The sequence below is a fragment of the Strix uralensis genome, chromosome 4, assembly GCF_047716275.1.
Source record: "Strix uralensis isolate ZFMK-TIS-50842 chromosome 4, bStrUra1, whole genome shotgun sequence".
NCBI lineage: Eukaryota > Metazoa > Chordata > Aves > Strigiformes > Strigidae > Strix > Strix uralensis.
The window spans coordinates 114,893,221-114,917,639 of NC_133975.1; the positions used below are offsets into that span (position 1 = coordinate 114,893,221).

Genomic DNA, 24,419 nt, shown 5'->3' on the forward strand with positions numbered 1-24,419 from the left:
TTTCATATTCAGGAAAAACCAGAACACACAGGGTAGGGTTTTTCTGTTTGATTGTTGCCGGGTTTTTTTTCCACTTCTTGAAAGATCAAAATTGAAGAAGTGACCTTAAGACAGTTATTACATTAAAAGGCAACTCCTTGTAGTTAAACTGTGGTTCTGCTTTTAAGTAACTACACAGTCTTGAGAGATTCCAAGTAACTCAAACAGATAACCAGTCAAATTAGAAGGGTTTGTTTGTGTTTTGGTTTTGTTTGTGTGGGGGTTTTTTTGTTGTTTGTTGGGTTTTGTTTTGATTTTTTTTTTTTTTTTTTCAAAAAACTTGAAGCATGCTTCACTTTTAAGGTAACTACTTCTCAGGACTGATTCTGTTTCTTTGGAACCTGCATCCCAACAAATAAGCCTTTTAACATACATAGTAATTCTGCCTTTAATATCAAAACTTCGAAAGAAATTCACCTCCTTCCAGTTTCTAGCAGTAAATGCTTCTGCCTCTCATGGGACTCCAGCCACTTAGCTTTACTGTAACACAGCTGCTCCAAAATAAACCAGGCATTAACCTCAGTACCACCCTCCCTTCTTCTGACACACACTGTGCACCAAACAGGTCTTTCTGCAACACAAATTTGATGCTGCACTCCCTTACAAATGCTTTTCCAGTGGATATACTACAAATAGGATCACCATTAAAAAAAGCCAACAACAACAAAACAACTCTTTAAAGTGCCACAGGGAATTTATCCTTCTTCTTTTGCTTCTCAGCCTTACAGCAAACAACTGAGATGTTTTTGAAATCAGTTAACATCAGGTAAATAAAGGTGACTTTTTCGAGATGAAGAACACCACCTACTCTAGTTTAAAAATATTAATAACCCATTAAATCATTTTCACAGGGCAGGAAGATATTTAAATTGAATTCATACAGTATTTTTCCTTTGTGCAAAGACCACAAGTCTTTACTACCTACCCCCAAAGGAGCAGATGTCTATCACTTATCTTGATCACTTAACAGGCACCAACAATGTCATTCTAAGTCTAAAAAACAAATTAAATACACATCTAGAGACTTTTAATAATGCTAATTATGAAAGAGAACAGACAGTGACAGCTCCACAGGGGCCATTTCAGTCTGCTGAGCAGATTTTTATTTAGGCACTTTTACCAGCCATATGAGGACCTAGCAGAATTTAAACACTTAACTCCCCTTCAGCTCCATCTCTTAATAATAATGGGAAACAGCAGAGGCACCAGCTCACACAGTGCTTATATTCAAACAGCTATAAAAAAGTCATTCTACTTATGTATAAATAAAGTAAGTATAGCATATGCACACATTAATTTGCTGTTTTATTTACTCTTCAGAGTTTGGGGTCGTTTTTTTTTTTTTTTAATTCTTCCTTTTAAAAACCAACATATTTGCTAATGGGAGATCTATGCATGTGACACTATGCCGAGTGACAGCATTTCAATTTCTGTGCATTCATGAGCAGGTGCCTTCCCTAATTTGTGCTGGCTTAAAGTCCATACACCATGTAGAGTGAGAAATACACCCTTTCCTATGGTTTGTCTTCAGCAAGAAACTAGCAGACTAAAACTTCCTCCTGTCCCCAGGGCTGTTGCTTCCTCAGGTCCAGAGACCCACTTGAAAGGGTAAATCCCATGATTCTTAACCTGGGTAAGTGACTCCATAACCTGCTTGCCTGTTTCTTAGCCCAAGAGCATTCACATTTGTCAAAAGTACTGGAAGTCAACATAAACTTGAGCAGACCTTTACATGCCAAACCACATTTTGTTTTCATAACTAAATACAAGTCTGCATTTGGATATGATACTCTATCCAAGATCTCCCACACATTTCCAAAACTGATAATCACTCCTCCAAAACAAATAAGCACTGCTTTGAAAGACATCTCAAATATCCATCCCAGATGAAAACACAGTGTGGAAGAATTGCTTACAGATCTAATAAGTCATTAAAAAAAAAAGCAGTGTACAAAAAGGTGAGAGTTCATTACAGACCTTTGTAACAAAAGCTAATTACAACATTCTTGGTGTGGAAAGCCTAGGCCAGCTGAATTAGAGGCACAAAGAGACACCTTCGCTCACTCCATGCCACAGGGTCACAGATATCACTGGAACTGATGGGAACAAGCCTTGACATCAAACCCTAACCCAGAGTCAGAGTTGTATAAAGCAAGACTGCAGACTGAATCCAGTGTCCCACGATACAGCATGTGACAATATCCTCAGTAAAAGCCACACTGGATTAAACACTTTCACAGACAGAACATGGAAATAAAATAAGAACTTACATCACTTGCACTTGCTACCTGCCATTAAAAAGCAGAAATTATTTGCTTTGGGATGGTATGCAATTAGGGGGGTTGTTTTACAACCATACTTTATAGATTTGTGGAAATTCATCTTCTTGTCTCCTTAAAGACTTTTTAATGAAAAGGACTAAATGACATGGAATTCATTACAGAAACACACGCAATAAAGCAATCTTTAACTTTCATTTATTATCTTTTAGCAAAAATAAATCTCAAAGCTGTTCTCAGCTACAAGTGGCATGCGGGCTATTTTCTAACTTATCCAAAATTGGTAAGCTCTACAAAACTTAGTTCCCTCCTTCACAAAATTTCAGCTGATAAAAATGGGACATTCGACTGAAATCTAGGCAGCATGACTGAACATGGCTGGCTTGTGAGACTGTCTGAACAGGTCCTAAACCTAATATCCAAAAATAGATGTATGTAGTAGAGGACTGAAACACCCTGTCACTTCAGCATTGGTAATCACAGAAGTGGCCTAGGAGATTAACATTAGGCCTTGGCTTTCATTAAGAAAAGCCACACAAACTCTCACATTACGCCTTTTTTAAACCTTATAAAGGACACAGTGGATGCGTTCTGTAATTCAGACATCCAAAGAATTGTTTTCAATTAACATGTCAGAGGTTAAGTAAATACTGCTGCATGGGAACCAAACAGCTATTCCATACTGTAAAATTTTTACAGGTCACCTCCATTTGCCTCCATATTTTAGGACACTGCTCCTCTCTTCTTGGCTTGGTTTCTTCATCTGTCTGCACAATGAATTCACACCCCTCTAGCTTATTAAGCAAAACAAAGACAAGACTACAAAGACACATGCCAGCCTATTCTGGTCTTTCCCATATTCTAGCTTCAGGAAATTACAGGCAATAAAGTAGTTTAAAAGCCAACCTATTCTCTTCCATCTGTTTGAGGTCACTATTTCATTCCATATTAAAATGCATGTGGAGCCTCAAGGGAAAAAATGTGTTTCTAAGCTCAGTTGTCCCTTAAACTTCCAGACATAATTCAATATATCAGCTGAAATGCATCCTAGAATCACAGCCAGTAATCATAATCAGGTGTCCAGCAGCATACTAGCCACCTGAAATGGCAGCTCTCACCAACCTGGGAACACTACTCAGAGACCTCCACAGAAACTTATTTCATCTCTGGGGCAGAAGTGTTTGTTTTGTCTAGTTCTTCTGGAAATAAGCAAGACAAGTATCACCGAAAAAGCATCAGACAGTCTGATGAGGCACCTGTCTCCACTTCTTTCTCACTGAAACACTTATAACAGGACCTATACAAAGAGACCATGATCTTTGTGATTGTTCTTATGTTCACTCCACTTGCAGCAGAGTGGTACCACTATTTTCAGGTAAAGGACTAAATCGGAGACTAACATCACCAGTTCAGCATTTCCCAGAACATCTGTGCCAAGGTCAGTCATTCCCTTGCTCTGTAGCCACCATTGTAGTAACTGAATGTCTTCACAATACCAGTCTTACATGCAACATTCATGTCTTATGATCATGCTACTGCAGGACAGAAAACCCAACTCAAAACAATTTTGCCACTGCAGAATTAACAAGTCTTTGTTAAGCTAAGTACTGCATAAATACATATAGACAGTCTATGCCTGTAGCAAGTTTAAACTAACTAGAGAAGTCAAATGAAGAATAGGAGTGGAAGCAAATACAAGGCTAATATGGTCCTCCTCTAGGTCATGCCTGTGGCAGAGTGGCAGCATCTCCCCAGTCCTAGCCCACTGCATTACTGAAACACAAAGCATCTCTGCAGTTGTACCTTAGTACTACTAACTTGTCATACTAACTTATTTATTGTACACTTGTGAAAAAAAAAATAAGATACAGAGAGCTTCAGCAGCTGTTCACCATTGTTTCTACATGCAGCTGCAACATAAGACCACAAGAATCTGCAAGCTACCAATTCTCAACGCAGAAACAATTCAAGAGACTGTATGCATATAGCCTGCTTAACTGTACAGAAAACGGAAAGAACATACTCTTAAGAGTGCATGAGATCAGCAAAGTATTTGAATTAGAAAGATCTTATCTGCTGAAGCTTCTTGTATCTTCCTCAAGAAAGCTGACATTCTCAGTTACCAGTCTTGGAATTTAAAGCTTAAGATGAGGAAAGGTCCCCCCCTTAAGCCAAGTTGCTAAATTAAGATTTCCAAGAAACAGGAATCAAAGGAAAGCAGTCACCCAGATGTATTGTGGTTTTAACACACTAAATGGACAAGGCTAGCAAAAAAGTTTATTTTATCACCTAATTCAGTATGTCATTGTGGGTACAAACTCTGTCCCTCAGAACAGAGGAATGCTTTTTGACTTCAGGGAATGAACATTTATGTGCATTTCTAGCATTTTGGTGTTTATTTTGCTAAGGACTGGATTACTAGCCCACTAGAATTAGCCTGCCTAGTAGGGAAAGATTTCAACTCACAAAAGAGGACATTGCTACTTCCAGAACTTTATTTATAGCTCAAGTACAGTTGCCAGTTCATAACTTGTGCCCAAATCTGGAGCTCCAAGTTTGAATTTCTTTTTGCAGTCCAGTCAAGAGCTCTAAACCTGACTCAATGCTTCAACTACAGAAGCAGGAGTTGTTTATTGATCTGGAAGCTACCAGTATTGCAAGACCTTTGCTGACCCACGAAGAGAACCAGCTTTTACCCCAGATTCAAGACAAAACGGTTTCTCTTTTCCAGGGGCTAGAAACATAGCACTACTACAGCCCCAGTGTCAAACTGCTCACAGTAACAGCCAAACTCACAGGCAGCTAACTCCCTTTAATATGGCTGATACAAACAGCAGGATTGGATTTGTGATATAGTGTCTCTACAAAGTCAGCAAACAGTTTCATCTTTACTCCCCCACATCCCCACTTCAACATAAATGCTAAGGGTTATGAGTTTCTTATTGAAGCTTCAAGGCCACACAGTCACAACTGGTTTCAGAACTGTCAGTATGATTTTTTTTTTAAATGAAGAGATATTTCCTATTTAGAAACATGAAGCAATCTGCTAGGTATTTAGTGGCCACAACTGCAGAAAGTACAGGCAACAAAAATACAGCCATGACCACATTGCAGCATTTCTTCCAACAGCATTTCTCATCCACGTACTCCAGATGTGACCATAATAACCATGCAGGGACTAGCCAAAGGATGATCAGAATCTTTTTTTCTTCTATCAACCTCAAGTTTTTCATTTAAGTGGTATGAATTTTCGCTGGAGTGAAGTATATACTGTTGGAGTGATTACTGGTATTTTTGAAGTTTAGGAAACTAGCTGACATCAAAACAGATCCTTTCATAATTTTAGGGTTTTTATAAACTGATATCAAAGTGATTTTTAGTTCCTTAGAAAAAACCCTAAATCCAAGGGTTTACACATGAGCAGAGGAAGGACAAATCCACTTCAAGCTTCCCCTGCCAGCCTGCCTTAGGTCTCTTCCAAAACTCTCTAGGTCTGAGCATACTGTCCAAGTGTTACAGACATCAGGGCAGCTGCTCTTACATGGACACTTCAAGTACCAACACTTACAGGATTTAAATATTCCCCACAGCATGGCAAAGGGAAAGGCCAATGGCCCTCAGATTTTCTAGCTTTCTTCCATCATCAGAAGTGACAGAACCAGCAACAATCATAGCTCTTGCACAGGTCATTGCAGCCTAAGGGGGGTTTTGTTCCTTTTTTTGTTGTCTTTTTTAAAAACATTGACAACAAACTCTCTCAGTAACAGAGAGACAGTGTCACACCACTATGAAGATAGTTGCCACAGCTGGGATTAATCACTATTTGGAAAAGCAGCACAAGGCCATAACAACTCACTGTCAACAAGGGTCAGGAGTGCTTATTTCAGTGAAGCCAAACAGTTCAGTCTTGCAGTACTCGCAGCTGAACTATATTCAAACCAACTTAATTGGACCAGTAGATGAGCTTTAGTGGAGCTCAACAGAAGCATTTCAAAGTGAAGGCAGAACTCAGTAACAGCAAGATAATTTCATCTGTGTTGTACTGGGCTAGCCAGTGTCAGCTTAAGGACCAACATTCCCAACTATGTTATCAACACAAGGCAGCAGACAACAGCTGGAGGTCAATCTATTCCATATACATAGGTTAGCTGTAGCATGGGGTAAAGACTTCATCCTTTGACCAGGATGCACAACACCTGCACCAGTGAGAAGTGGATGAGTATCTCTTCTCCAATACACTCAGTTCTCTATTGACCCCTTTAATCAACATCCTCACCACAGTTACAGACAGTAACCTGTAACTCTCTGTACTAAACTATTCCCTACAAAACCATTTTGAATTCCAGTTTAAAGACAGCCAAGTGTCTGAATTCAGTCAGAGCAAGAAGAAACACATAAAAATCACACTGAGCAATGAATACATTCTGCCATGCTCAGCCCTTTTCCAAGATAGGGCACCAATTCCAGAAGTTTTATGACCAGCCATTTCTCCAGTGAACCAGTGCTGTAATAGTTATTAAATGCAATTAATGACAGATTCTCTTGAATGCTCATGAAATCCCACAGCAAAATGAGTCATTTGCCTGGTTTCAAAAGAGGGGCCTCTCAAGCCAATAACAGACCTGCAAAGGTGCAACAGCTCAGAGTGGGAAATCCAGAGATGTTGCCTGCTACCACCCATAACAAATGTTACATACGCAATTAAAAAAAAAACAAACACCAAATCCTTGATTTTAAGAGTCTTGTCATAATGTTTTTCCTAGTAGCCATCAGCAATGCAGTTTTATGCAGCTAAAAGTTGTGAGAAGGCAGCTCTTCAGAAAGTTCTTTAACGAACAAATTCAGTTAGCAAACTTCTAAAAATGAGATGTTATTTGAACTGGAAAAAGGCTTCTCCATTGCATTTACCCCTCCCAAGTTACACCTGCTGAAGCACAGATAGGAACTGATCTTTATGGCTCAAATCAAAGCCAAATTCCACCAAAAACCTTGTTTGTTCATAGTCATTCCCAGCAGAGACCCTCAGCCTAAGATATTAGGAAGGCCTCAACACTGCAGAGACTACCTGGATTCACACTTCTGGATTAGACCTGTCCCTGTTTCCTGAATTAATATCATCTGCATTAATGAGACTTTTACTTCAACAAAGACATTAGCTACATAAATATACAAGAAATCCGCTATTAGATACAGACATGCTAGACAATTATATGATCTGTCAACTAGCTTTTGAATATCAGAGTTAATTTTAGCAGACACATACGTCGCCTTCCTCAAATACAGTTTGCAGTACCATGAATTCACATCATACTCTTGATCACTTCCTGCCCAGTGCAGAGAGGGGCAAGTACTCTTTCATAGCTATCAATGTCTTCCAATAAAGCATGAGGTGGCATTTTCCTCTTTCTAGGTGACCTGGTTGACCAAATTCAGTAACTACGTCATAAACTTGACTTGGTTCCATTAAGTGAAAGGGAATGTAAAATGTCAAGGCCAACACTGTATTTTTAGAGCTTCTGTTTCTCTTGAGGAAACAGCAGATTCATGTTCCTATTGCTTGTCAGGAACTTCTCCAATTCCTCCAGCCTGCAATCAGATTTGATTGCATATTTTCAGTTACTAAGACACTACCCTCATTTTAACTGAAGATAATGTATTAACACTACTTCAGACAATGCCCAAAACTTCAACCTATTTAAAAAAAAAATCTCTAACATTCAGGAGAGAAGAGGCCTAACAATATTTAATATATTCCAAAGCATCCATGTAGTTGCATGTTGAAAAAAACTACTAAAAGCTACTTATATCAGATGCTGAAGTAAAACACAAGAAACTATCCAAATATCTAACAGAGACATTACTACAGATGCAACGTTATACTCGGCATCAATCACACACAGAGCTCAGCTATAGCATGGATAGCCTTAATTCCTCCCAGACTATGGAGAGTTAAAGGCTGCACACTACCACATGAAAGGGAATCTCAGATTAGCATCAAGACCTTGGATTTGTCCTGAAGATGTGATTGTGACGAGGACAAATAAGTTTCTTATATAATGTTATCACACAAAAAAATGTTTTTGTTGTTTACATTTGTTGTTATTACTTTGTTGTAATTACACATTTTCAGGACCAAATGCAAAGAATGATTGGCTCTCTCAACTGCTTTGTCTACATACCGTATATATAGTCTTCAGTGAGCAAGATCCATAGTACTTCATTTCTGGACTACAACAGGAATATCCCTGTTATGCTTGCTACTGCAAGCCTCAACTACTGTTTCCCATTGAAAATTCTGTGTCTTAACCTATTTTAGTTGTTGCTAGCTTTACTGGATTATGATTACACAGCTCAACAGCTACCTCAACAAGACACCAAGCAACATCTCACATGATTCTGAATCACTTTTCTTTCCTGACTCTTCCTCTCTCTTCAGGTACTCTTAGAAGAGGTCAGATTATCAGCTTCAAGGCAAAGAACTCACATGAATAAAAAGCTTTAGAGTTTCAACACCTGAATAACCAGACCCTCAGACTGTAAATCTTGTGGGGGTGAGGAAAGAGCAAGAAAGACTAGTCCTGTCCCTGTCCTTAAACATAGTCCTTTTTGCTTCTAGACTCCATAAACATTTACACTGTTCAGTGGGTAACAGAAACCAAAAAAACCTTCAGCCTCTAGTTATGACCAAATGGAATTTCCCCTTCAAAATCACAAGTCTCAGGAATGACACCACACTGCATCAGCATCTCCAGTTCTCAACAATCAAGACACAGGTCAACTGTCTTCAGAAATACATGATATTCTCCTACATCATCTCAAACCTGAGTTACACGCTTAATTTTTCTAGCAGGCTGCTGGAACTTGCACAGATGAGTCATCCACCTCAACTGACTTTTTCAGAAGTCCCTCTCTCTTTTACACATCACTAATCAAGTCCAGAAGCAGAGAACAAAGTAGTGGCAATAACATGGAATAGCAGTAGGCAAGTTCTGGAAAAGAAGGGCATCAAAAGGCACTACTGTATTTAAGTAATACATCTCTCCTGTATTTTGAAGACATATGGAAGAGACTGTGTATTGGCTTTGTACAGAAAAGATGAAGAGTCGAGGATGAACACACTGACATCAACTCCTGCAGTTTAGTTGTTTTCTCTATTATATGATTGAGACACTTATGCAGAGGAGCATTTTAGCAGTCCTCAGTGCTTTCAGCCTGGTTTATACTGCACAGCATTCAAATCTGGCAAAAGATGTGTAAAAGGAAACAGCAGAACAGTTACCCCTCTCACTAAGAAGTCTAAATATACACAACAGTGTGTATACAGAAATTCTATTTAGAGTAACTGAATTCACTCCTATGGCTTTCCAGCAGCATCCAACATGTATCTAAAGTGCAAAAGTGCTCAGCTGTCACCACCCTGGTTTTGGGGCAGCACTATTATAGCAGAGGAACACTGATGGTCACTATTTGTGAGAATTTGCACTTAAATATCTTAGAGAAGTTCAGAATAAACAACTGCTTTAACACCTAAGAACAGGTACGCAGCATAAGAAGTCTACATACAAGATAATCACAGATTTATTTTTCCTAATAGTATATCAATTTGAGGTTTATATTCTAGCACTAAAGACATTTCTTCATAACAATTTATTTGCTGGCAGCCCCTTTAAGAGAATGTTACTTGTTTTAAACAAGTTCTATACCCAAAAATATTATTCCAATTTCAGCAAATCCCTTCACATATACACCCCCCACAACCCCACCAGAGGATCCTTTTTACTACATGTATCTCCAACTGCTATCACAGCTTTCAAGCACAATTTCTTCTTTAGAAAAAAAGAGGGGAGCAAGGAAGCAGCCTCTGGCCTTGAGGGATAGAGAAGGTAGCTGTATTGCTTCATAAGGAAAGCATGGCTGAAAGTACTTTTACACAAACACAATTTCCTCTCCATTTCCTCTCCACTTTCTGTAGCAAGCTTCTTTTTGAGCCATCAGCCCCTGCACTAGCTGAAATGTTATAGCAATCACCACAGATCAATGAGCAGAACTCTCACCTGATAGTAAGTCTTAATGTTTCTGACTAAGATAGTCAGGTTTTGAACCCGAAGATAGGTGTCATTATTTACATGCTTGTTGACACGTTGGTTGGTTGGTCGAGGATCTCTATTAAAAGAAAAAAAAAGAAAATAAAGTATTATAGTTTATTCAGTGCTAAGACTTAGCATCTCAATAATGCACCATTAGGAAAACCCTTAATTAACCCATTAAATGCACTGACAGGATACATATACATTAATTCATGATAGAATAAGCTCATTACCTTTGCACCTATGTATAAATTGGAAATCTTCCTATGTGCCACAAAGTAACCTACTTTAGGTTAACCTACACAGCAGTTCAGGGCAGCTTCCCTCCTTATTTGTATTTCCCCAAAGAAAAGAGCATATTTAGTTTGTGCATACTAGATCAAAGCAGACTCTGATAAGGGCTTTACCTTATTTAAATAAAGGTAAACCTAGGAAAGACTACCATGCCTTCTTTCAGTTTGGAGTTTTATGACAAGAGAATGCTGTTAGCGTTCAATCAATGATCACTGTGAAAACTGCAAAATTCAGATACATTATATACTGAAGTAAAAAAAAAAAAAAAGAGTACTGCACTTTTATTACACCCATATCATCTAACTAGGTCTCTCTCATATACCCACTGTATCACAAAAAAACATCTCTACTGGATTCTAATTCTACAGGGCTTCAAGATATAAACAAAATATAAACATGGTAGAGATATAAGCAAGACGAAAAAAAGTTGGTGGAAAAATTTTAGGGAAAGAAACCTGAAGTTTTTGTTTGATTTTAAAGGAAAAGAAATCAAAAGTGTACCTGAAGCAATTTTATTTCTAAAATAAAAAAATAAAACACAGGAAAAAAGCTGCAAATAATATGAATGTGCACCTTCAGATTCTCTGTGTACACCCTAACACATTGCAAAAAAAGGAACCTGAAAACCTTTATCTGCCAGTACCATAGATCAAAGCCATGCATTTCCTCTCCAATACTCTTATCAGCAAACTCCTACACAATCCAAACACCTGCCTCCCAGAGCTCTGCTTTGGCTGTTAATTAAGCCATTCACAGCTCTTCCTGAGCCAAATATTGAACTCAGGCATTGACAAGGAAATAAAAGAGGAACTGATCCAATATTTATTTTTAAAATATATCTGCCAAAGTTTACACAAGTATGTCAAAGAGCTTTTTTTTTTTTTTTTTAAACACACAGCCATCCCAAAGCACCTCTCTAGTTAAAGCAGTGCTATGTGTATAAATACGACAGAATACATAGATATTCCAGAGATGAGAGAAAACTGCCTTGGCAGCAGATAACAGACACAGTGTTTATATACCAGGGTTCAAGCAAACCTAAGTACAGATGACCAAAACTGACACTGGCATAAACTAGCAAGACCCTATAAAGCCCTTACAGCAGCAAACGATTTTGTATACCAATTGGCACTGTAACAAATTATGAAAAAAGAAAACAGAGAGGCAGCTAACAAGCTTTTAAAGTAAAATCTGTAATAAGTATTACATTTTACTGATGCTCAGATACAGAAGCACAGAAGCCATACTCATACACAGTTTGACAGTATGGGACTTCAGCAACACAGCAAGTCGGAGAAATTTAATTGGCTCCTGGGCTTGAACTCAGAGAGTACCTTGCTTTCAGTACTGAGCATCTGGATCCTGAAGGAAGCTGGATGCTTAGCCTTTTTAGGCAAGGTCACGACAACAAACTAGGAAGCTAAAAGGGAAGCAACACACAGTAAAGAGAAGCTGGCTAAACAGAAGGGTCAGCCTACAGTTCTCATTTCCATGTGAAAGCTCATGTAGGCAGCACACTGCCATGCCACTGCCTGGCAGTGACCCCAGTCTGTGGCCAGGAAGAGAAAGCTTTGGCTGTATAGCAGAATACTACTCCACAACCCTTCCCAAAACTGCACAAAATAGGGCAAAAATCCACAAAACACACCCACTGGCCACAGCAAAGGAGAGGCAATTTCTTCAACAGCTGTAGGCAGTGTAACTGCAGGACTTGGATGAGGTTTTCAAAAGCACATAAGACACAGAACAACTCCTCCCAATACAAGACCTGCTCATCCTTTGGCACAGTGGATCTAGTCATCTGTTACAAGAACATAAGCATTGACAGGATCAGGCCCTCAGAAGCAATTCTGGAGGTTTTATCCTATCATCTTCATTAATGGTAATTGGTTGCCCCAAGAGCCCTTAATGCCACTGACCTCAGGGTCCTCTTAACGTGAAGCCAAGCCACAGCACACAGTGTCACTCTGACAGTCCTGCCTCCTCCTCCTCACAGACAAGTTAAAAGCTTTTCTGAAAACAGAATGTAGGTCAAAAAAGTGACAGTTTGGATTTCTGAACGTGTTGTGTAACTAACTTCATCCAGCACCACAGCTCACTTCAGAGAGGACCCTTTGCACAAGACGTGAAAGACCAGCATAGCTTTGAACTACCACAGGGCTTATTGTCTCCATGGTGAAAACTAAATTCTGTCTCAACAAGCAGTATCACATTTCTTCTTCGTTACCATCTTTTTTTTTTTCTTAATCCTGGACCAGATCAGCTCGAGTACTAACTACAGCTGTCCTAGCTCCACAGCCGAGAACTTGGAGGAGCTGCAGAAAGTTGCTCTTGGAGGCAGTGGGAGGTTCCAGAAAAAAAAAAAAAGATTTATTCTTTTCCATTTACCAGGTAAGCTCAGTTTTATCCAGTTGGCAAAACATCTTTTGACCTAATAATCATGGACATGAACACTTAGAAGAATCAAGGGTGCGAGGCACATGTTTATTCAGAAAGAATATATTTTCTTTCCTCTGCCTAGAATAACCGTGTCACACTATACTGCTGCTGCTGCCTACTCCATGATACTCACCCAGCTCCTGAGACATCTCAGAGGATGTGGAAGGAGTGAGACAGAGGAGCCAGGAGTGGCAGCAAATGGGCCTCCTGCTGCAGGAGCAGATCCAGACCCACCCGGTGCCTCCTCTCCGAAGGGGAGTGGAGAGCAGCCCAGACGTGGGCAGGCCTTGCTGCAGGGGAATGGGGCAACACCCCATCACTGCGCAGGCCTAAGGTGACCAGTGCTCAGGGAAGGAGCGAGCCTCCAGAAAACCCACAGGCACACATGCTTACCGATCTCAAGAGAAGTGAAAGAAAAAGGCTAAAAACCTAGAGAGACTGAGGAACTCCAAACACTACAACCTGAGCAGCCTGATCTACAGCAGGGAAAAGAAGGAAGGGGAAGCAGAGATCTTGAGGAAAAAAAGCACCCGAGTAAAATTACACCACAAGAGGCAAATTTTGCCTTTAAAGACATTTCTACCCTAGAGAAAACAGAGCTGTTGGTACCACACTCTGCACATTATAGCACTTGTTTGGTTGGTGAAACTTGTTTATGAAGAATTTTACAGAACAACTCTTTCCAAGGATCCTATTGAAAATTAAAGATTTCTTGCAACACTAACCAGGTAACCCAAACAAATTCCTGTCTGAATGTATCCAAAAAATCCCTGAACACAACCTCAATGAGATGTTTTTTCAGCCCTTTGATGTTTGGTCTTGCCCTTACATACAAATATAATGAAAATTACAATTCTCTTTTTTTAAAAAACCACCTACTCCTCAAGATCAAGAAAGTTATCCAAGTAAGACTGAGGCAGTGTGACTAAAGGAGGTACTTCACAAACCAGTAAAAAACACCCAAGCCAAATAAACAGAATGAAAGTCTCAAACCTTAGTATAAAACCAAACATTCTAAAGAAGTTCTCTGGTTTATACACCTTCATGACTTTTACAGGAGCACAGAGGAAGGGAAGGGCCAGGAGACAGAGACCAAGTGATAAGTTCAGCAGGCATGGGGCCAGCAGCACAAGTGCTTGAAGATGCAACCCCTTAAGCCACCAATTAATGAAAGTAAAAAAAAAAATTCATTTTTAAAATTCAAAATGACAATCCCATTCAAGCAATTTCTGACAAGTAATTTTGATGAGTAAGGAGGAAGCCCAGAAGCTGGGCCCAAGGGTTATGAGACTCCAGAAGGAACCAACTGTGCCCAGTGTGCCCAGCACCCCACAGCACTTTGCTCTGCAGGTAACTAACTGAAAATACAACACTCTTGGACCAGTCTAATTCTCCTATCATCCAACTTCTTCCTCTATCATCAAGTGAGATGACGCCACTAAGCCGGGCAGGGTTTCTAATTTGCCTGGAAAATGGTAGAAAAATGCACCTCTAAATGAGATTTTTAAATTAAAGGATGCACATCTTCAACCTTCCGGTATTAATGCCATTTGCTACAAACCACAAGAAGCAGGCACTCACGATGTGGCTGTTCCTGTCACATGATCTAAATTAAAGATGACAGATTGACAGTACCACAAACCATGACAGCTGCAATTGAAAGGAAAAAAACTACTATTGTGCATCTTTATTATGCGGTTTTAATAAAAGTAGTTTTATCAGCCATATTCCCAATACACATTTCTGTTCGCTAAATGTTAGCAGAAAAGCAGAATCTACTATCAATTAGAAAAAATAGAACAAGTTCATATGAAAACACTTATGTGTTTATGTGCCTGCATGTGTAAACCCCCACTCCAAACCCCAAATAAAACTTTCTATAACAAGTTAAACAGGGCAAATATTTGCTTATGCTTGTAGACATTATGACACAGCTGCAATTGTAACACCAAAGGCAGTCTATGCAGTGTCACCATGTGCTAGTTTCACACCAGGAAGTGACACACAGCCATCTGAACAAAAGTTCTTTAAAATTTGTCCACAGAGAAGCTCATTAACCCGATATACATAAATCCACCAGAAACACAGAAGCTCAGGACACAGCACTTCTACTTTGAAGATCAACAAACATTTTTGTATGCAGAGTATTCAGTCAGTACTGTAAGCCTGCAAAACTCAACGTGTCCTTCATGCATGATCAGGTTGGGGTATACACTTGGACAGAGCACAGGAAAAGGAAACCACTCATTTACAGCAAAATGACTTGAAAAAAAATTTGTCTTGTTTTAAAATATAAGTGGGGAAACCAAACACTGCTGTCTCTTCCTATTAGATTTAACTCATTAAGCAGCTAGGCACCACTACTGAGAACTAAGCAATCCCCACAACTCTCTTTTTAAAAGGGTCTTCTTTGTTAGGGATCACCAGTAAAGACCAGCAGCTGGTTACCTACCGACCACATTGTGGCCAGAATCTGCCTAAACCAGGCCAGGTTCCCTTCCTCTGCCCTTGCACCATGGCTACATTTGCTGTGCCTGAGCAAACTACAGTTTATGCAGGGCTAGCATGCCTGGGGGCAGTTCATTTCTGAAGAGGATGGAGCGAAGGCACAGCCCTACTTTCACCTCCTGTTCCACAGCCAGTGGGGACTTGGCAGGCAGGAAAAGCGATAGATGTTACATATTCTAGTGACACAGCTGCCTTGCTGATATGAACCCACCGCCTAAAAAACGTTGCCACCACAACATCAAGCAGTCAGGATCTTCTCCACCCACTCTAAGTTGCCAGAGAGCATTTGGGCAAAATCCAACCTATTACAACAGATACTAGAGGCTGACTGAACTCATACAGCCCACTCATGCCTCAAACAGCTAAAGCCTTACTTTCACTCAGCAATCTCCACTCAACAGGTGGCCATCAATTAAACTTAAAATCTGCTTAGCTGCAGGATGAAAATGTTTTATTTTTAATAATGAAATTCCCAAGAATTTGGCTTTTGAAATCGTTACTGAAAGAAACCTGTTGATCTGCAGCAAAGTACTGCATCACACCTGGTGTTTAGATGCAAGCTCATGGGCCTGTGTTATTTGTGTTCCAGTAAGCAGGCAAGCAGGATATTTAACCTAAAAAAATAAAAGTGAAATAACACACACAAGTAAGGTGACAGCTATCCACATCAGGAGCCCAGCTCTTTCACTCTGCTACACCCGCTCCATGCATCTGTGCTTTCAGGCAATCAACACTACCACGGCACAGTGTATCAAATTCTAGCAGATTTATCAAAAGCCCTCATTAATACAATTTCATCAGGAAGAAATCTCGAGCAAAGCACTGAAAGTCATCTTCAGGGACCAGGACTTGAAAAACTAGTGAGCAAGCACTTTAAAACACACATTTATTTTTCTACTCTGAAAGCTTTGTGGGGCAGAAACACGCCTTGCAAGGCTTTCCTGATTTACAGGCAAGCAGTAATTGCATTGCAATTTCTAAAGGTTAAGTCAGGAAAAAAGTGAAGGTCAGCACCTCTCCTGAGCGTCTTTCTGGGTTGGGATACATAAATACAACCACAATCCTTCCTAACCTAAACAGTCTTGGGCCCTGAGTAGAAAAGCTCTTGGTTTCAAGCTCCTTAGACACCATTGGAAGCACTGCCAAAGCTGCCTCAAAAGGGGGAAAAAAAACCCTGTTTGTGAATAATGGGACAGTTTCCTACTTCACACTGCTTGTGCTTCCCCCACTTACATTTTCTGAGACACTGCTGACAGAGATGTTTTATACAAGAAAGAAACTTGTTTTCCTGACTGCTTAAGGCAAGTAAACACGACAGGGATTTCTCACAGATGCATAATATCCAACCAAATGCGAATTAGTGTCACTGCACACCGTCAGTCTATATGTTTATCTTCCTTATTTCAATGAAAACCTGTTGTTCACTCCTTGCCCCCAGAGGGCTGTTAAGTTGCTCCACAGACTTTAACAATTTTATGTCTCCTTAGACATATTTCAGTGGCCAACTACAAAATATTTGTTTGCATACATCACCCGATAAAGCACTTCTAAAATACATCACTCGTAAGAATGCCACAGTCATTCAAAAGCCACATAACTTCAGCCTATTTAATAACAAAATTCAGAGTGACTAAGTATTAATTTTTCTTGTTTTGAAATAAGATTCTTTCACAGATTAGATAACAGTAATAGTTTAGTTAGTTAAACCTGCAGCAGACTCAAGTGCTGCCGTTCCTTGATCACCTCTGTGCCAAACACAACGGTCATAAATCAAAATCCAATTTCCCACAACTTGGAAAACTACAAGTCTAGATCTGAACGCTCATACTCAAGGCTCTAATTTGCAGAAAGTTCTATTTTTACAGTGTAATTACTCCTTGAGAAATGCTGGAAATTGTTTTCTCTTTAAATCAGGTGTCCATCCCAGCTAACATTTTACATTACTAGTTCATTATCCCCAATCGGGCTGAGTGATCTGGATTCTGTTCTGAATCATGAAACTTCACAAGCTTCACTAAGGTCCAGCTCACAATTGCCACTGTTAGTACCATCAAGCCAGAAGAAAATTTGATTACCTTCTCAGATGAAGCAGCCAGGTACCAGAAGATAACAAAACTTGCCAACTTGAGTAGGTAGGGCATGGGTTGTCAGACTTTTTCAGTTACTTTTCAAGAATTTCACTTAGAAGATTCTAATATGAATTCCTTTAAGTGCTTGGCCTTGGCCTAACATTGCAAGTCACTGGTTGAGCTTCAACTGATTTCATTCACTTAAAAGTGCAGTGCCAAAACTGAGCGATTTCCAAAGTCTCCTCCCCTGAAAGTCAAATACTTGTCCCTACAAACTCTTTATCAGACACATTTCAGAATATTTAAAAGCAAATACAAAGACAGAAGTCAGGATCTGCATGCAGCAGACAAGCAACAGGAAAGGATGTGGTTAAAAAAATGTGCAAGTTCTATCAACAATTCACTTCAATGTTACAGTATTTTCAGTGTTTGCTCTTTTAACTTATTTATAAGATTCCTGAAGACATATCCTTACAGTGCTGCCTGAAAGAGCCGTCACTGAAATTGTTTTTTCCCCCTGAATTATGTATTTAATATCAAAGTTTACATGAGAGTAGACACACTTCAGATTAAACCCTCCCAGTAAAGTTTTGTATGATAAAGTACTTTCATTTCCTTATTTGTACTGCCACATACCTCCCCCTAAAGCATATATGAACAACTGAGAAAAAGTAATTTTTTAGAAAAAAAAAACCAAAAAAGCAAAAAATACATACCACCCAGAAAACACCCTAGAAAAATATTAAAGTAGATTTTATAGGACTGGATTCATTTGATTTTTTTCCCCTTGTTTTTGTTAATTTCAAAGAGCAACCAGAAGGAAAAAAAACCCACGCAAAGTCCGTGCTTTCGCCCTACACGCGGCCCTTCCAGCCTGTCCGCTGCCAGAGCCGCCCGGTGGCAGCCGGGAGGGCGCAGCCCGGCTCCAGAGGGACACGCTGCACCCAGAGAAGCGACCTCTCCCCCGGCAGCCCCGATGCCACCCGCGCCCGGTCCCGCTCAGCGCCGGGCTACCACTCACATTTGCAGCATAATTTTATTCAGGACGACGCCATCCACCAAGTCCATGTAGACGCCGAGACTGTCCTCGTCCCCGCTCTCCAGGGCCCCGAAGGTTTTCACCTGCCGGGAGGAAGGACAGCGGGGTTGGGGGGATGGCGGGAGGGCCCAGCCCCCCCCCCCTGCGCCCCCGGTGGGCCGGGGCCGCCCCGCCGCCCCCCTCGCTCACCCAGGTCACTAAGGGGCTCTGCAGGAAGAGCTCCAGGAGCTCGGAGACGGTCACGTCCATGTCGCCGGGGCCCGGCTGGCGGCGGGAGGCTGCGGGAGCGGAGCCGGCTCACTCGGGAGACAAAGGCGCGGAGCCCATAGCCCGCCGCCCCGCTGCCCGCCGGGCGCTGCCTACAGGGGAAACAATGCGCGGCTCATCGCTCCCCCGCCCCCGCGCCGGGGGGAGACGCGGGGCCGCCCGCCGCCGCTGCAGTCCCTCCTCCCGGCAGCAACAGGCGGGTCTTGCCCCGCCGAGCTCGCCCCGCGGCCACAGGAGGGGCTGCTCAGGCAGGACGCCGGGAGAAGGGCTGGAAGGAGCACAGCCGCCCACAGCGAACCCCCCCGCCCCGAGGCCGGCGCCAAAGGCGCGAAGCTCCCGCGGGGCGGCCCCGAACAGCTGCGAGCGGCGGCGCAGCCCCGCAGCCCCTCAGCCTCGCTCCGGCCGCCGCCGCCGCGGCACTACCTGTGGTGGGGCGCGCCCTTGCCCCAGCAATTAGACCCGAGCCGCGGCCGCGCCGTGACGGGCACGACCCACCACGAATGAGAGGCGCGGAGAGGGTCAGCGCCGGCCAATGGGCGGCGCTCTAGGCGGCCGCGGGGGAGGGCGGGGGCGGGCCGCGAGGCGACGCCGGGGCGAGCTGCCCGTGCCGGCTTCGCCCGTCCGTTGCGCCTCCCGGGAGCGACTGCCCCCGCCCGCCGCATCCCCCGGCCGAAAGCCTCCGGGAGGGGCAGCGGCGGCGTCTGTCCGCCCCTCTGTGGTGGCGGCAGCGGCGGGAGGGAGGGGCGGCCTCGCTCCCCCGCTTGAGCCGAGGCGATGTGGGGCCCCGCGGTGTGGGCGGCTCCGTGACCGTGCCGTGGCGGTTGTACCAGCGCACCCGCCTGCGCCCGTTGCTTGGAGCTGCGAGGCGCGCTACGCCCGCCTCTGCTGGGGAGCAAGGCAGGTGCGGAACGCTAGTGCGCAGTTTTAAAGTTTCTGGTTTTTAAGCACGAAGCTACCCATAAAGTACTCGGGCACGCGGGAACAGCTTCTTTAGGGGTGCCTCCAAACGTGCAGTGTAAGCCCCTTATTGCAGCACAAAAAACTAAAAAGGAAAACTTGGAGGGAACATGAGCGGCACAGCCTGTTGCGTGCGAGTTCGCAGTGCGGCGCAGCGTGCCGCCGCTCGGGTTTGGCCGGGCCGGGGGTGCCGAGGCTGCCGGGCAGCGCTGCCCCGGGGCGCCGTGTGCCCGGCCCGGCGCGGCCCCGGCTCCCGCAGCCGCTGCGGCGGGGCGGCTCTGCCACCCAGCGTGGGAATTATTTTCCTGCGGGGACAGAATGTATTCTATCTTTAGTTAGGAAAAAAAAATAATCCTAGGTAATCCGGATGATTCCTGCTTTATTTATCCCAGTCTCAGATTTTGAGAAAATATGATTCAGTCATAAAGTCGAGCCGTTACATGCGTGGTGTTGGATGGTGAGGTTTGCTTTTGCTAGGTTTCACGTTTGGTGGCTTGCTCTATTTTTCACAGATGCCGTCTTTTATCTCTGCTATTGCCTTTGCATCAGCTACTTCTTAATGCCTTTTGCCTAGTTCTTCTTTAATCATACTAAAGTTTCAACATTTATTTTGGATTTTACACAGGCAAACCATATCTGAAATTCAGTTTATTATTAATCTTTTAATCTTCCATACATATTTCTGGAAAGGGAGGTGGGTACATGTGTGTCTGTGTATCGGCTGAGGGAGGGACATCTGTTGTTTTGCCTGAGGGACCTGAGCCGTTTGCAAGCAATCAATCACCAAATGATAGACACTGGTGTTCATTGCAGTGGGCTGTTTGTCCCGCTAAAGATCGGATTTAATGATTTCCCTCATGAGGATCCTTGTTTTCGGCAGCCCGGTACGTACCGAGGACCCTGCACTTGGTGGTAGCATCACTCGCCGATACATGAGCGAGCTCAGGCTTTGTGTTTGCTGCTGTCGGACTTGGACAAAGCGGAAAGCGAAACTTGCCAGCTCGCCCCCCCTCGCCGCCGCCCGGCTCGGCCCGCGGAGGGCGGCTCCCGTCGGCCGCCCCGCCCGTCCTCACGGTGCCCCCGTGGGGTCGGTCCCGCGGGGGTTCCGCCTGGCTCCTCATTAAAGAAATCTAGAGTGGCCCCGGCCGTCGGCTGCAGGTTTGCGTTTCGAGGAATCCCATTATTACACGGGAATGGCCCTAAATTAGCTGGTGAACACACTGTGTGAGGCATGCGATTTATTTTTAATCCTCAAACCTGTAGACCAAGGAAGGGTAACGCCTGGTGGCTGGCCAGACCTGGCCCATGGGAACTGCCACTTGTTTACAAGCCAGTACAGCTCCAGCTTAACTCCAGGTTTCTTGAGAGGATGTACCAGGAGGGTACAAATTGTTAAATTAACCCTTTGTTGTGCGAGCCTGAACCTGGAAAGAAGGAAGACTGGCAAGGAAACCACCTGTTGTAGTTGGAAGGAGAAATAGGCATGTTTCTGAGCATAACAGCCCTTGATCAGGTGTGGAGAGAAAAAGAAGAATGGTTAATAATTTCTCAACACTTCAGAGATACGGACTGCTATACTTGAAGCCTTATGATCTCCTGTTTTGTGAACAGATGTCACTAAACAAGATTTTAAAGCTGCTACTGCAGGACTTACAACAGAGAACGTTAATCAATAGAGTCAAAAGAAAAAGAAGTTAATATTTGAAAAATATGTGGTTCCCTTCAGAGAAGGCAGAATACAGATAGTTGAAAGGGAAGGCACGTCGTGGAGCACAGTTCTAGTAACTAAACTTCTTATCCAGGAAATCTTCCTGGGGATGCTGTTAGGTGCCAGATGCTCACAGGTTACTCAAGGGTACCGCGTGTGTTACAAGGACTATTCGGCCTCTAGCAGCAGCACAGCGGGTGCTGGAGATGCAGGAGCGGGGTGGGACGGGCTCGGGCTCGGGCTCTGGGCTGGGGCCGCGGCCGCGGGCTCCGCTGCTCGGCGGGCGGGGGCCGGGCGCCCCCTGGCGGTGGCGGCCGGCGGCGCTGGCGGCGCGTGCCGCCCTGAGGGCGGGAGCGGGGCGCGCCGGCTCCGGGCTGGGGGTGGGGCCGGGCTCCGTGCTGACCACCGGTGCTGAAAGCAAAACAACAGTAGGAAATAACATGTTTCTTGTTTGGAGGAGCGGTACCCCTGATGTAGTATGTCAAATACTGTTAAACTCCTTCAGCACGCCCGACAAGGGGGAATGGGAGTGCTGCGAGGGTCTCCAGCCCTCAGCTGAAGCGCTGAAGGGCAGTGGAGGCACGCTGAGCATTGCCGAACCCGTGAGCCTTCTAAGGTCCCCCGTCTGAGTGCTCTCTTGAGCCGCAGACTTAAAGCTGCCCACACAAGCACGCTACGTGTCGGTAAAACCCTGCTGACCTGGAGAGGAACAAGACCAGGCTTGCCCTGGAGCCCTGCCAAGCTCAGTCTTGGGCACACAGGGCAGGACTCGAGGAGGCCAGACTGCCTGCCTTGGGCAAAAACCATACCCTAGCTATTAGACTCCCAAACTGCGTACATTGGATTTTTTTCTTCTCGGTAATTCTGTGTCCAACCTGTCAGCCCCAGCTAGGTTGTGTACTGCTTCCTCTGTGTTCTCTCCGACCTGTGACTTGGCATTTATAGTATGAGCGCTTTCATTTACCCACCTCATGCTTCACCAAAGATGCAACTTGTAAAACCTCAGCTATCTAGGTGACGTTACTCAGGTAACGTGCTTATTTCTGGTGTTACCTGAAGCTGCTGCCTTCCCACAGCAGACAAAATAAAATAAATGCTCGTGAATATGTCCAGGAAAATAAATGTCTGTGAATGTATTGAAGAAAGTTCATATCCAGACAGGTACATGCAATTGCATTTGGAAAACATGCTTCTTACAGTAAAGAAATGATGAAAATTTGTAGTATTTAATTTTAATGTGATTTGCAAAAACTTTCTTTTGATACCATTAACACATGGTCAGCTTTTAACTAAAAACATAATTATTAAAGAAGAAACACAAGAACAACAATTTAAAACACATAAAAAGGTATAAGCAACTGAAGATACCAGGATGTTTAATGCCTCCGTTATCATGGTAGATTTCTAAAGCACTCCCCACAGCCACAAAGCACCCGACTCTCAGCAACACAGACCACAGAAGGAAATTTCTAAGCTCAAGCATTTCCAAATGTTCCTTTAGGCTGACTGTAAATGGCATGATTCACCTCCCTCAGACTGTCCCCTAGCAACGATTACAACCATCAACAAAGCTCCACCATTCATCTGCTGTCTGAAGTGTAAGTCGCTGAGGGATGGGAATAACAGAATTCACGAGGTTACAATACAGGAGTTAAACTCATGGTAATCAGGAAAGGGCTTTTTCTCCTCCTTTGCTTGGGACTGTCGTTAAGCAGTTTTCTTGTAAATATGACTCTACTGTTCATCAACCAACTTCTCAGCTGTGAAGCAAGTTTACTTTAGACTCTGGAGTTGTAAACAATGGGTGCCAGGAAAAAAAGAAGGTAGCCAGAAAATAGCTTTGCTCCTCACAACATCTAATTCAGAAATGCTTTTTTCAGTATTGTTCATTTTGTTTGGACAAAGGTGGTAAAGAAACTGTGTTAGAGAAATTTGAATGAAAATAAACAAAACTATATGAAACTATGTGAACTATGAAAAGAAACAAAACTATATGTCCTACCAAAACACAAACAAAACCCCAGAATTATTTCCTTATGTGCCTTAGATCAATCTGAATGTGTGTCGGGAGGCGGGGGATGTGGGTGATTTACAGAGTCTCCGTGGCTGGTATCTGCAAGAAAACATTTAGAGAGAAACTCCCAGAAAACCTAGCATTAACCTTTGATACAGGGCAGGATGTTCATTCAGTGCTGAAATTTAAGTCAGCTGTGTAGGCTCCTGACAAGATTAACATAATACAGAATCTAAAATACAAGAAGAGGGAGTTTGGGGAGAATACCTCATAAACATCTGAGTCCGTAGAAAATAGACACAGAGTCAAATACATGAGGCAAATAATAAAGTTAATACTGAGCAAAAGATATGGGGAGAAGATGAAGGGGCAGCAGTGGTTTATGGCTTTTTGCATGAACTTGAAAGTACTCATATCCCAGGCAAACACAGGAACGATGGCATAACCTCCTTGACTTGAACCCTTCAGAGAAGCAATGAGTGCCACAGCAGTGGAGAAATGCTCATGAGCCTGAAGGAAAAAGAAAACAAACTCATTTAAGTTAGACTCAAAAGCTAAAGAGGTGCTAGAAACAAAGAATGGTTGCGGTGATCTAAAGCGGTGAGCTTAGGTATGGGAGTGTGGGAACTACATGTCCAGCAAATGGGGAAAGACTTCATTTGAAGCGGCAGCAGAGAGAGGAAAGTGTCTCCTAGGTTTTAAAGGCATGGTAGGGGCTG

General features: G+C 43.0%; 1 protein-coding gene across 2 annotated transcripts in view; it reads right to left on the minus strand.

The window, feature by feature from the left end:
• Positions 1 to 19,422, minus strand: part of CCDC88C (coiled-coil domain containing 88C) — a 107,497-nt gene extending 88,075 nt beyond the window's left edge. For both annotated transcript variants that reach the window (XM_074868615.1, XM_074868614.1), the window contains exons 1-3: positions 18,944 to 19,422; positions 18,737 to 18,837; positions 10,373 to 10,481 (exon numbers count right to left, since the gene is read on the minus strand). In XM_074868615.1, coding sequence (XP_074724716.1) covers positions 10,373 to 10,481; positions 18,737 to 18,837; positions 18,944 to 19,003 — 270 coding nt within the window. In that variant the 5' untranslated portion in view covers positions 19,004 to 19,422. The remainder of the gene's footprint in view (positions 1 to 10,372; positions 10,482 to 18,736; positions 18,838 to 18,943) is intronic.
• Between the last annotated feature and the right edge of the window lie 4,997 nt (positions 19,423 to 24,419).